Raw genomic sequence first — 13896 nt, 5'->3', positions numbered from 1 at the left:
TTAACTTTTATATTTTCTACACTAATTTTGTTTTTTATTTTTCAGCTATTTCTTTGGAGCCACATGTAAAGTCACTCCATCTTACTCTTGCATATCAGTTTCCTTCATCTGACTATCCAGCTCTGAAAGAACTGGTCGATGAATTGGACCCTTCAGCCCCTGCAGTTTGGGAATTGCGACTTTATTCTAGAGACCCCCGTATAGCAAACAAACAGGTGAGAATAAATTAGATTGTAATTGCTTGATTAGATTAGACTCAAGTATCTTATTCAATACTCTGCTCCTGTGCAAAGGTACACAAGGTGCTGTATTCACATGTGCCACGTGAGCCTGATGAGTTAGAACTCAGAATTGGAGACTTTATTTATATGGGTCAAGATGCCTTGGTGTCTTCACCAGATGGTTGGGTTGATGGTGTTTCTTGGCTGACAGGTATGCCTCTTTCTATTGCTGATCTTAATTTGCTCATTTCGATATGAGATATTGTATTAGGTACATTTCTCAAACATTTCAGGTTGTAGTGGATATTTACCTCAAAATTATACTGAAAGGACTGCAGAATCTGATGCATGGACTCTTCATAGGTAAAGTATCTACTCAATTTAAACAGTTTGTCATTCTAATGTTCGAGAACAAATTGGTCTCCCTGCATACAGTATTTTGAAGAATTCTCTACCACCCTGGTCTTTGCTAATTTATTAGCCCTAACTGCTTTCTTATTGATTTTTGCCAGATCTGTTCCAATTAACCAAGAAGATGCTCTAGATGGTGTGGATGAGTCTGATGGAATTGCTGTTACTCGTCAACCTACTGTCTCGCTTCCCAGTCAGTCATTTACCTCAGATGGTAGGTGCAGTACTCCAAGTGATATCATGACAGATCCTCCATCATCTGTGTATGAGAATGTTGAAGAGTCCAAAGATGTATGTACTATGTTAAGGCCAATTGTACATTCTATGGTACATGATAATTACGAATAAAACTTCACTTTTACTTCTCTTAGACTCAGGAAGTCCTGTCAGCTGATGTCACGGACAGTGTGTCTTCTGATATCAATGATGAGGTTGATAGAGTTTGGCAACAATCCGAAGAAAAAGTCTCTCCTCGACAGCTACTTATAATGAGACATGGTGAAAGAGTTGACTTCACATTTGGTAGTTGGATACCTTATTGCTTTGATGAAGCAGGTAAGCAAAAGTCTAACCATCTAATACCTTTTTCCTGATTGCACATTGTACAAAGCTTGATAAATTTAAATTTGAAAGAGCAACAGTACAATTTAGATGACATAAGATGTAGATTTTAGAGTATGTTGTGTGTGGTTTTATTCTATCCTAAGATCTGTTCTTTTAAACTGCATGCTGGTGTTCTTTCATAAAAAATTTTGGTAGTAGGGTAGCAGGATTCTTTATTTAATTGATGCGCTGTAATAATACAGTTAAGATTAAATTTTCAAAATGAAATTACAGGTCGTTACATGAGAAAAGATCTCAATATGCCAAGATCAGTGCCAATTCGCAAGAGCGGACCTCAGGGTTTTCTGAAAGACTGCCCTCTTACAAATGTAGGTATTTTGCAAGCAGAACTCACTGGTGATGCTCTCCGAGAAGCTGGGGTCAAACTGCATCACGTGTACTGTTCACCTTCTTTGAGATGTATCCAAACATGTACATCTGTTTTGAAAGGTATTTGTTGAGGAATGATTCAACTCTTCACAACTATGAAACCGAATTTTCTGTGTCTGTCACTTGTATGATTTTTTTTCTAGGATTGGGACAATTAGACACACCAATTGCATTAGAACCAGGACTTTTTGAATGGTTGGCGTGGTATCCTGACACAATGCCAGACTGGATGTCTGCTGAAGAACTAACAGCTGCAGGGTTCAACATTTTATCAGGTTATGAACCATTTGTGAAACTTGAAGAGCTGCAGGACAAACGAGAAAGTGTAGAACAATTTTATATGCGTAGCCATTACCTCACTCAAAGTGTTTTGGAAGCAACAAAATCACAAGGTAAGATTTTGCTTGTGTGATGTCCTTTAATGTAATTTAGTAAGTAATACTGTACCTTCATCTAAATTTTTACCATTGAAACATTTCAATGTATAATGTAATGTAGTAGTATGATATTGGTGCCACATACTCCAATCAATGCATCTAAACTTAACAATCAGCACCATAATGTATCTTCATTTTTCTTTTGTTCATGTTGCAGGGGGAAATATTCTTTTAATGGGTCATGCTGTGACCCTGGAAGTCTGCTCTCGTCAGTTAGTAGGAGGAGTAATACGTTCAGGGCAGGAGATGGCGCGTCTGATTCAAAAGATTCCTTACTGCAGTTTATGTTTAGTTCAAGAAGAATTTGTTTCAGATGATGAGAATAGGAATGAAACAGAGAAAGAGTCACAATGGAAGTTGAAAGAACTCCCTCTTCCACCAGTGACTCACTCCAATAATATGAGGTTTGATTGGAAAGTTCTTCTTATGTAGTCCTGGCATATTCATTCATCCTGCCGAGCTAATTTCAATGATTCCAAATATTTTCTGTAGTTTAAGATCTGCTGAAGACTTATCTTTGCATTTATACAGTACTATAGTAGCTGGAGTAGGATTAAAACTCAGTCTACTTTAAATCAGACATGATGTATTCCCTCCTTTGCCAGGTATCTTTTTTTTTTCTTTTAGAACAATGCACATATATTTTAAATGTTTTCATTTCTGGTCAATAGTATTTATAATGCCATGTAGGTGGGTGTCATAATAATGGTAACTATGCAAGGTGGATGGATGATATACCACAGTACATATCAATGTAATTAAAAGCAACAATGTTGCTTTGACACTTAAAATTTAATTTTGTTGTAGTTTAACTAACAGTCATGTTTCTATTCATGGTCATTGATAACAAACATTTATGCATTTGTTCTTTTTCTAAAGACCTTATCAAAACTCCTGTTATCTAAAAGCATGTTATGTATTCCGTTTTGCTTGAGTACTTTGTTATTCTTACATGACCATAAAAATTGACTAGTAATGAATGTCACTTGCATTCTGTTGACTTTGTACAAAACATTTCCTACTTGACTGAAACTTAGTGTTAAAGATGTATGGCGGAGGTGTTAAAGGGCTTGTTAACTGTTGATTATTTGTTGTTATGAAACTTGTTTGTTGTAGAATTGTGCAGTTTGCTTTGTTAGTACCATTTTGTATGCCTATTTATTTATTTGTATCCGTTTATTTATTGATTTATTTATTTTATGACTCATCTGTACATAGTTATATGGGCAATCCTTCATTGCCCAGTTCTTCCTCTCTCACTTTGTCTGTTAGTACAACCTATTTATTGACCATTGTTTTTCTACCTTCATATTTGTAATATGAATATTGCTCACATTCCATGTTTTTAATGCACTTCCAGTGGTTTTCTCATTAACCGGTGATTGTTAGCTTGTCTAGAGCTTTGCAAGAATCTAACGTGATTTTGCTTTAGTATAAACCTATTTATTTTTGGTAGCAATGTATCTTTTATATATATTATAACAACTGTGAAAAACTACCTATTTTTAAAACAAACTTTTCTACTTCTAGTCCTAGATCTGTAAGGTAAACTATCTTGATATAAAAATCCCATCTGAAAAGACTTCCAAATCTTTTGTACTGTTGTTCCTTTATTGAATTGAATTCCAATATGATATGTCTTGGGTTGTAATGGTTGTTCAGTTTAATATTAATTGACAATAACTGGAAATTAGAGATTTATGTGGTACCTGACTTAGTGGCTATTAATGTAGTCTTGTTTAGCGACAAAACGCTCCTCAAATATTTTTTTCTATTATTTATTTATGACTTCACCTAAATAACATGTATATACTCCTGCACAACTGTTTTTGTCTTCATTACAACATCTGTGCCTGTTGTTGCTGTTTTAAGACAGGTTATATTTTGCACTGTTGTGAAAGACTAATAAAAAAACAAAAACATAACAGCATTATTTTTCAATACCATTACAAACACACTGTATTTACAGAGTTTAGAAGTTTACATGAGATTCTAATAAGACAACAGAGTTTAGACAAACAACTCTGTTTTATTCTGTCTCAATGCTGTTTGTTCTCTAGTTTCGGCAAGAGAGTGCTCCAAGTTCAGCATAGGAATAAATATGTTGTAATTATGCTACCCAAAACATTTAAAATAAGAGGGGGGGGGGGGTATCACATCTAAAGCATAACCATAAAGGGTAATTTTTTAAAGACATTACATAAATAACACACAATCAGTATGTACAGTAGCTTTGACTAGTGATGACTAGTTTTTGTTGTTGTTTCCTATTGGATAAAACATAAGATTCAGGTGGCATTTTCTATGGATGAAAATGTTAAAAGTAAACCAGATTAATGGCAACTTTCATCTGAAAAGTTTGGCACATCTTGATGCACTTGAAATATTTCTAATACTCTACAAATGATAAATGTTGTTGTATCTAATGATTGGATGACCTGATGATGTGATCTGAATTCCTGGAATTGCATCTCCTGAGGAAAATAAATTTGGCATGTAATTGACAGATGAATGAATTGCAGATAATCTAATCTAAGTGACAGTGATTTTGTTCTTTTACGTACCATATATATTATTGTATTCAACGAGGGCTCGTCCATCATAGATGTACACCCCACCTTGCCTACAATTATATATTTCATTCCGACGTACAGTTGGATTACTTTGTGAAGTTATCCATACACCCGCTAAAGTAAATGAGTGGATCTTATTATACATGAATTGACCTCGTCCATTTCCATGAACATAAATACCCCATCTATGGCCATGATGAATTTCACAATTTACAATTGTAGGGTTTGCACCTGTCTTCACTTCAATGCCAGCATTAAAGTTGCTATGAATATCATTGTTATCAAAATATCCCTGAAAATGAGACAAAGGTTGTAAAGGTACCGTTATAAAGGTATATATCAAAGCAAAACAAACTTGAACAATTGTATTAGCATATGTACTTTGGATTAACACCCCAAGTCAACAACATCCACATAAATGGTCTGCCATCAAGATGCTCTAACAAATATTTTTAATCTTATAGGACTTAATGTATTAGCACACTTACAGACTTGACTTGACTAACCGGGAGGCGGCTATTGGCCCAAGACAGATATCTGTATACATCATGCAAAAAAAAATTCAAGCTATTGAACAACAAACACTAATGCTTACCATGCCATTGTCAAAAATTAAAATTCCCATGTCTCTGCCGTGATGTATATGATTTCTTCGAACAATAGGATTAGCTCCACTCTTAACTAAAACTCCAGCAAGATAATTATTACAAATTTCATTGTCTTCATACAAGCCTCGGGCACAATTAGTGATGCAAAGGCCAATGTTTGCATTATGGCTGATGTCACAGCGTCTGATGGTTGGGTTTGCTCCAATGCCCCGAACACAAACAGCTGGTCCACCTAGAAAGGTGATCATTTATCATCATTGATAATCACAACACATCCATAAAAATTACACTAATTATTAAAGAGGAGGGTAATTTTCTTACCATTACAGTTACTCCATATCAAACAACTATCAATAACTGGACAGCAGTTCTCACTTATATCAACACAACAGTTCCTCTGATAAGGAGGAACCACATGGGCTATAGGACCAATAGGTGCAACATGACCTATTGGCATCATTGGCGCTACAGGTGGAATTGGTTCAATTGGGACCAGAGGAGCGACTGGTACCACAGGTACAACAGGTTGCCCCAAAGGAATCACTGGAACTATTTCAGCAATTGGAAGCAATGGATCTATAGGCCCGAATGGCTCTGGTCCATCAGCAGAAAATTTTAGTGTCATATGTCCTGCGTACGCTTGCTTGGCACCCTCAACAAACATGATAGTCGCATCATTACTTCGATCCAAAATAACAGAGTGGCTAACAATTCCAGGAGCTGCACCTTAAATAACAAAAATTTATACAATCATTACCTTTTTTTTTTTAAAAGAAAAAGAGAAAGAAAATGTAAGCCATTGCTTTAAAGAAATGCTAACCAATGATTGATACATCACAATCTATCAAAATGTACTCTTCAGTATAAGTTCCAGTGTGAATGAAAACCAGAGGTGCATCACCAGTCGGTGAGGTAAGACGATCAGCATTCTTGTACACAAAATCAAGAGCACTTTCAATTGTATTAAAGAAAGGAATTTTCCTGTCACTACAGGCCAAATTCTGGTAGCCAGGTCTAACATGGATGCCTCGATATAGCTGTCGGAAACTTTCCTTCCATGGGTTTGCCAATTCACTGTCCACCACTCTCTCAAACTCGAAGCGGCATGGTTCAGGATGGAATAGAGGCAGATCATATTCGTACAGAGATTGATACAACTTCCTCCTGCAATTGTGAAAATTGATTGGTATTGAAAAGTATATTACACGTCAATGATACCCTTCAATTTCTAAGGAACATTTCTTACCACAGTTCAAGATCATCGGCCAATATTTGAAATCTTTTGCATACTTGGGATAAATGACATAAATCTTTCTCTGATAAGTACCGAAATATTGTAAGAAGTACGTCATCAGGCAACAAGTCCAGTTGGTGGTAGGTAGGATATGAGTTCCCATCAACTGAATAGACAATTGGTTCTCATTAATAGATAATAAAGTGTACAACTGGACAAGAGGGTACAAAAAAAAATTAAGTTAGTCACAACACCATTTCAAAAAAAGGAAAACAATTAGCTTACCATCTTCTGTCTCGTCATGCAGTATAGTTCTTCGTGATCGTTTTCTAGGAGAGTGTATGAGTGTGTTCTGGTAATCCTCTTGATTGGAGATTGATTTCCGACGAAGATCATAAGGCAGTTGGCGACAAATGCTTACTCCAGCAATCACTGAGGTATCAGATGCAGAAGGGTCCGACAAATTGTAAAGGCCTTCATTGGTTTCATTGATATTGCCAAAACTGTTAGAGTGATCTACATGAAGTGCTTGCTCAGCAGCAACTTCCGGATCACTTCCTTTTGACGATGCTTCATGTTGAGCTTGAGAAAAAGAGAAAAAAATTGGCACTGTCTATTATTGTTGTAGTTAAAACTTAGATGCTGAAAGTTTATTGTCACAACACCCACGGACTCTAACAGAAAAAAAACAAGATATAAACGGAAACGAGATGACTTTGAATACATCCCAGGCAAAATAATGTTTGATTTTCTTGGAAATTTGAAACTAGCTGAAGTCATAGCAGCTCACCTATAGCAGAAGCCTCAGAAGCACTGGTGGTAAGAGTTGTCTTTTTCAATGCATTTCTTTGTGATCTACGCAATGCAGAACGTGCTGAAGTGCAGGACGCGCACGGCATCGCTCACAATGTATGCTTCGTGCGTTATCAGATACATTTACTCACAGAACAACGAAAATTGTACAAGAATCATTGTTTTCTAATTTGTACTAAAGCAGAAAAGGTTTTATTTGCACGATTTATTGAAAATCAGTCAGTTCTGTGAATACCACCATCACCGCCTTCTTAGCACAGGATTCTCTCGACTGCCGTCTACTGCTTTTGTTTACATGTTGCTAAGTGCTAAGCAAGAGTGAGCTGGTCAGGTTATAAACACGTGTTGTCTTTGAAATCAAACTTAAGGTGGCCGCGGTGCCTAATTATCCAATTCAATGGTAATCTCAATTGAGTGACTGATCAATTTCTTTCCTAACTGATATTCTCCATTCTTTCGTTTTAGGTTTTCTTAGTTTATTTTGTAATTACTCACAGAATCAATCAACTTTGATTCAGGTTAATAGAGTGTTTCACTAACAATCCTATTTTGAATACCATTTTACCTCTCTCCATCCATTTGAGATAGTTAGAGGCCTTTCTTTTCTCATTTCATTTCATTATTTCTTCCTATAGAGTCTGTATCTGTTTCAGGTTAAGATGACATCTAACGAAAGTGATGCACTACCTAGTGGAGTTATGGTGGATAGTAAAGGTAAAAAGAATCATAAGAACAAAACAACAGCTAATTTTAAGCTAAAGCTTCAATTCTGTGAGAGATGCCCAGAAGCTAGTGAAATTTCCAAACTCCATCCTGGTATTAAAACGGTTTACGTGCCTTCTCGCCCTGCTAGTGTTAGGTAAGCTCTTGAGAATTCATTATCAGTACAAATCTAAAATTGGTCTTGATTTATTGTCTGATGAAACGATATGATTGATTCTCAACATCTTTTCAGGTTTTGCATATTAAAATGTAAGTCAGCAAAAGCCTTAGAAGAAGTAAGGAAAGCTTTGCACCGGAAACATGTTGAACCATATCGCGGCCAATTAAAATGCTATGACACTAACTCTAAAATTCTTAGTAAAGTCCCTGGTATTAACAAGCAGGCTATTAAGGACATGTCACAACCAGAAAAAAAGCTTGCCAAAACTATTCTGTAGGTCTCAACTCTGTTTGTATTTTTTATATTTTTGTTTTTATTTACCACTTTTTATTTGGGCTAATACTTTATCTTTGTTTGTTTAGCAATAAGCAGTTAATAACAACCCAGGATGTGCTCTGCAATTCCACAGCAAGAGAACTTTTCGTAAGATATGGTATCACCACTAGTGGACAGAAAATTGAACATCAACAGGAGCATAGTGGCATGGTCACTGATAATAGTCTTAGTGAGTCTGAAAATGAATGTTAATTGGGATAAAAATTGTAAGTCTGTTGTCTGTTGTGATGGCCGAAGAATTCTGTATTTTGTTTATGGTGGTTGTGCTTTGCAGTTTTTTATTTGTGTAAAATTTCAAGGTTGACTTAAATGAAGAGGGAAATATTTTTCTCAAGTAAGGTTTTATTTTCTGTATATACATACAAAGAGTGTTGGCGATTATTTCATTTTATGTTCTTGAGATTCAGTCATAGAATTACAGCATTACCACTAAAAAGTTTTCTAGGCAACTGGTGAATTTACACTATTCACATTAAAAGTGAGATAGTGGTGATGCTCGAACAGGAGCTTACAATATCTTATAAGATTTGAACTCACTCAATTTTTTTTTACAATTACTGGAATGTGTAAGAAGTTTCTTAACAATTACTGTGCTGAAGCCTATGCCTAGTGTGTCAATTTACATGAAATGAATTATATTCATGAGATCATTAAAGCTGAACTTATTATTTCAAACAATGAAAAAACAAAGCAAACTACTTTCCAGTTCTATTTACATTTATTATAACCTACTCAGATTCTGTAACTGTAACTTATACTGCCGTACAGGCGCTTTAAAAGAAGACAATATTTCAACAATAGAAGAGGCGTCAATCATTAATGATACACTGAACGCAGTGCACGCAGTTTAAAGAGATTTATCTTTTCTCGTAATTTTTTCCATCAAATTGTGAATAATCTGTTTTTGAAACAGCGAAGTAACGTTACTGCTAGTTAAAATAATTTATTAGTAACTACTACCACACACTGATATAAACATTTGCTTTGTTGTATGTACAGAATAAAATTGAAAAGAAATGCAAAAGTCCAATAGAATTACAACTACAATATTAACAATATTATTACATTTGGTAATATACATGAAGGCATGAGATTTACAAAGACCAAGGCGAATTCAAGGAGGAAGTGCAGAGCTAAACAGAAAAGAGCACTGCACCAATTTTGTATGTTACACTGTTACTCTTATCTATCCAACTCTGAACTCCGACCAGAATCATTTGACACACAATGGCCAGACTATAAATAATGACTAGAATCACTCCATTGGGCCAGCTTTGCAGATAAGCAAGATTGAAAACCTAGCTAAATCTGCTGCATGCGCTCCTGAAAGACTTTTGGCAAATAAATTAAAATTAAAATTAAAGTCACAGTATATGAACTACCTTTACTTTCAGTTATGATGCCAAATGAACTACAAATAAAAAATAATAAGCTGTAATTCAGACAAAATTTTGTTTCATATGATCAACTGTATGATTCTGACTTAAGAATTTCTGTGAAAGGACTTTAAAGTACAAAAGTAGTATGGTATGAGCATTTTAATAGCAATAATCCGAAAGAAGGTGATCATTTTCCTAATTCTACATCACATATGTTTTTCTCAAGTTCTATTTTCCATCTTCACAGAAGAGCCCTCTGTGAAGGTGAAAAAGAGGCCTTGTCAGTACTTAAGACTAAAAAGAAGTACAAGTTGTTACAGATTTTTGGTTTTCTACTTTTAAAGACAGGGTGGGAATTCATGGAAACCTACTGTCAAATCCGAAAAGTGCTGACAGTAAGTGTGAAATGACTACGTATCTTTACATAAGTGACTAGGGAGAGTAAGAGTAAACTTGACCAGTAATGACTAGATCGTTTTAGCAAGTTGCTGCCTGATCAAGCAAATTCAGTTTCCTTTAAAGCCATTCAGCCTACAGTTCAGTTTTTCATTTCAAGTTTTGAATGAGAGTAAAATATAAGACTAGAAAAATAAGCGTTTTAAAATATGACTGATGTCAGTTGACAATTTGTACAAAATGTATCAGATTGGATGTAATTTCCAAAAAAATTACTTAATTACTTTGGAGCACATTTCATTCTGCACAAATGACTAGAGGACAGACTAAAATGTGTGGGTGAAAGACTAGAATTAACAAATATACTTTATAACTATTATAATGATCAAAACTTATAAAATAATTAAATTAATGACTATTTGTTGCGACTAGATCAGTTCTATATTATGCAGGTAATTACTCTGCAGACTAGAAAAGTAATAAAACTCTTAATTTGTTGACTAGAAAGACTAGACGATTTTTCAATTGTTGACTAGAGAAGTTTGAGACTTTTTTCTCTGCTGACTAGAAAAATGATATACCAATTTTACAAGAATTTTGTATGCCTTATTCTTATTAGAAATTAACCTTTGGACTAGAATTACCAAAGAGACTAGGTAAATTACTTTATAATTAATTGTGACTAGATTGATGACTTGCACATGACTAGAAACCACCCCTATTCACTTTTATTGCAAAGGAAGATCTAGTGGCATCAATAGATGGTGGACTGAATGCTACTCCTCCCCCACCCCATCAGACCTTTCTTTTTGTGACTTTCCCAATTTCTCCTGACTAGATAAAAATCACATTTTATTTTGACTAGTTTTGACACTGACTAGATTGATAAATTTTCTTGAGACTAGAATACGTTTCCAAGACTATATGTTTTCCAAATTAATTCAGAGAAGACCTTTTCTTTGAGTGCAACAAGCCCATATACTGTTGCAACCTGGGTGACTAGCTGCAGGTAGGAGTAACAAATGTGTTGCACTCAATGAGTTAACTGAACTTATATATTCCAAGTAGGACTAGGCAAATATTTCCTCAGTTGACGATTTATGCAGGCTGACTAGGCTGAACATTGGACTAGTTTCAAATGACTAGATTGATCTCATCTGACCCCATGATATTGAAGTATCTCCCTTTTGGTGACTAGAATACACTTTTGGTGACCAGAATACACTTTTGGTGACTAGAATACACTTCTAAAATAATGACTTGGAAAATTAAAAGATATGACTAGACCATAATAGATGAAAAACTCAAATGTAGGCTTTACTTTGTCAGAACTCCTGAAGTGCGACCGGAAGGACAGCAAACAAGTAAAAGCGGTGTTATCTTTGGATATAGCTGCAGAGTACAGTACCGTCACAGGCGGTTCTTGTACGAAAGGGGAAATGCTGATTACAGGTACTCCACTTACGATTATGACTAAGAGATATGCAATGTTAATTAATAGTACGGTTGACGTTCCAGTCTTTGGCGACTGTCTTTGGCCTCTCACTTTGATTGCACTCGAGATGGAAATGATGGGCAGTTTTGTCAGGGAATGACCAAACCTCACGACTCACCAGATTATCATATCGTGTCCAACAGGTTGGGCCCTGGGCTGGGCTGAACAGGGCTGGGCTGGGGCCGGGCCTGTTGCTCAGAGCTGCATGTGGAACCTCCAGAGGGGCGGCGGCGGCCCGGGGGCGGGCCCGGAGCTTGGGGCGCCACCCAGGGCGGGCGGCGGCAGCGGCGACCAGAAGTTGTCGGGACCCACGCCAACGCCTAGGTGGTGGTGGAACGGCAGCGGGTGCGGGACAACCAGCGTCCCCCGAGGGCTCCCCGCCAGGGGGCTGCCTCCGGAGCACCCGAGGGGGCTGAGGGGGGCGGGGGGCACGGCCGGAGGGGCCTGCCCCCGCAGCGGATGTCAGTTGGCGGCGGCGGCGTTGGTGAGGGGCAGCGGTAGCGCCTCCAGGGTGGTGTCCCTGAGCGCGTCCCCCTGCACGTCGAGGTTGGTGAAGCCCGGCAGCGGGCTGCTGTGCGTCGCAAGGTGCTTGCGTAGGTAGGCCTGCCGCCGGAAGCGCTTGTGGCACACCGGGCACGGGATCTGCGGCTGGGTCTCCTTGGCGTCGCCCTCCTTGGCGTCGAGCAGCTCGGGCCGGTGCTCCGTGAGGTGCTCGGGCTCGTCCGACTTGGGCTTAACAGCGTCCCCCTGCCGAGGCTTGTGCCAGCGTCGGTGGGAAGCCAGGTTAGCGGGGCAGTTGAACACCTTGTCGCACTCAGGGCAGCGGTACTCCACGTGCACGATGCAAGAACACCGATGCTGCGCCAGCGAGAAGGCGTCGTCGTAGAGCTCGCGGCACAGCCGACACACGTAGTCGCCGATCTTGTTCTCGATGGCTGCCAGCTCGGCCTTGGCCTCCTCGGTCACTTCCACTACGTTGAAGGCCGGGTCGATGTCACCTTTGCGCACCACGAGCGAGTCACCGTGCTCCTGCACCACTTCGTCGATGTCCCGGATGATGGTGCCGGACACGGGGGAGCTCTTGTCCTCGTCGAACGTCAGCTTCCGGACGGCCTTGGTCTTCTTGGCCGGGGTGCCACCGCTGGACTTGGACGCGCTGGACGGCGGCCCCCGCTTGGACGGCGGCGCGACGCTGCTCGGCGCGGGGCACGACGGCGCGCTCGGCGACACGTTGTGGTTGATGACGCTCTCATCGTTGTTGTTGCTGAGGTCGAGCTTGGCCGGCGTCAGGGCGGGGTGGCTGAGGGGGATGCCGAAAGCGTTGCGCTTGCGGCTGGTGGGCGAGGCGGGCGATGGCGTGGACGGCGGTGTGATGGGCGTTGGTGGCACCGCCTTCACGGACAGGTCGAGTGGTGGCGGCGTGCACGACAGCAAGGACAGCGGCTCGTAGCAGGACAGCCCCTGGGATAGACCCCCGGGCAGCGCCGGCAGCCCGAGTCCCGGGGGCGGCAGCGGCGGCAGAAACTGGTACAGGCTGTAGCGGTAGTGGTAGGCGAGGTCCTCGATGGTGGTCATGGAGAGCGGCGGCGTGGTGGGGCCGGCGTCCCGGTGTGGGTCCAGGTGGTGGAACAGGCCAAGGGGGGCGGCCAGCGGGCCCAGCGAGCCGAGAGGCCCGGCCAGGGGCCCGGCCAGGGGCACCAACCCTCCGCGAGACATCATGGAGTCGACTGACGTTGGCGCGGGCGCGGCGGGCGCATCGCGGGGAGGGGGCGCCGGGGGCGCCGGGGCAGCGCAGCACGCCCCCGGCCCGCACGCAGAGGCCGTGCCGCTGAGGGTGTCGGGGCGACGCGGGTGCGCGGCCGCGCGGCCAGCCAGCCACAGAGTGAAGCGCGGCGCGGCGCGCGCAGGGCTTTTATCGCCTCCGCCGGGTGCAGGCCGGGGGAGCGGCGCGGGGCGCGGGGAGCGGCGCGGGCCGGCGCGGGAGGGGGAGGAGCCTGGGCCGCGGGCCATTGGCTGGCGCGGGCCGGCGCGCACCTCTGCCTCGCCCATTGGCCCGCCGCCGCCGCCGCGCCGCCCCCACCCCGCGCGGGTGGCCGGAGGTGCAGGGAATGCCGCGC

At 40.7% G+C, this 13896-nt stretch overlaps 4 protein-coding genes across 6 annotated transcripts in view; 2 read left to right on the top strand and 2 right to left on the bottom strand.

Moving 5' to 3' along the window:
- LOC113206274 (protein UBASH3A homolog) overlaps window positions 1–3827 on the top strand; it is a 16724-nt gene extending 12897 nt beyond the window's left edge. For both annotated transcript variants that reach the window (XM_026422281.2, XM_026422282.2), the window contains 8 exons: window positions 46–215; window positions 294–432; window positions 515–584; window positions 734–923; window positions 1004–1187; window positions 1470–1685; window positions 1769–2017; window positions 2220–3827. In XM_026422281.2, the coding sequence (XP_026278066.2) occupies window positions 46–215; window positions 294–432; window positions 515–584; window positions 734–923; window positions 1004–1187; window positions 1470–1685; window positions 1769–2017; window positions 2220–2494 (1493 nt within the window). In that variant the 3' untranslated portion in view covers window positions 2495–3827. The remainder of the gene's footprint in view (window positions 1–45; window positions 216–293; window positions 433–514; window positions 585–733; window positions 924–1003; window positions 1188–1469; window positions 1686–1768; window positions 2018–2219) is intronic.
- Window positions 3825–7520, bottom strand: LOC113206278 (F-box only protein 11). The gene is made up of 8 exons (XM_026422287.2): window positions 7268–7520; window positions 6763–7059; window positions 6490–6643; window positions 6064–6407; window positions 5565–5969; window positions 5231–5475; window positions 4627–4927; window positions 3825–4536 (listed from the first exon to the last, which is right to left on the bottom strand). Exons 1-8 carry the CDS (start codon window positions 7374–7376, stop codon window positions 4460–4462), a joined length of 1932 nt encoding a protein of 643 aa, XP_026278072.2. The 5' UTR covers window positions 7377–7520; the 3' UTR covers window positions 3825–4459.
- Window positions 7521–7529: 9 nt separating this feature from the next.
- On the top strand, window positions 7530–9164 carry LOC113206280 (uncharacterized). Of its 2 annotated transcripts, none has more exons than XM_026422289.2 (4): window positions 7530–7690; window positions 7944–8149; window positions 8246–8446; window positions 8536–9164. In XM_026422289.2, exons 1-4 carry the CDS (start codon window positions 7688–7690, stop codon window positions 8699–8701), a joined length of 576 nt encoding a protein of 191 aa, XP_026278074.1. In that variant the 5' UTR covers window positions 7530–7687; the 3' UTR covers window positions 8702–9164. The 2 variants fall into 2 exon arrangements, with proteins under 2 accessions (XP_026278074.1, XP_052127180.1); XM_052271220.1 differs by having other exon boundaries at window positions 7602–7808.
- Window positions 9165–11826: 2662 nt separating this feature from the next.
- LOC113206279 (insulinoma-associated protein 1a-like) lies at window positions 11827–13646 on the bottom strand. Its single transcript, XM_026422288.2, has one exon. It carries the CDS (start codon window positions 13496–13498, stop codon window positions 12242–12244), a length of 1257 nt encoding a protein of 418 aa, XP_026278073.1. The 5' UTR covers window positions 13499–13646; the 3' UTR covers window positions 11827–12241.
- Between the last annotated feature and the right edge of the window lie 250 nt (window positions 13647–13896).

The sequence above is a fragment of the Frankliniella occidentalis genome, unplaced genomic scaffold (genome assembly GCF_000697945.3).
Source record: "Frankliniella occidentalis isolate FOCC.00 unplaced genomic scaffold, Focc_3.1 Scaffold153, whole genome shotgun sequence".
In the NCBI taxonomy this organism is placed as follows: Eukaryota; Metazoa; Arthropoda; class Insecta; order Thysanoptera; family Thripidae; genus Frankliniella; species Frankliniella occidentalis.
This window is presented reverse-complemented; position numbering and strand designations above follow the sequence as displayed.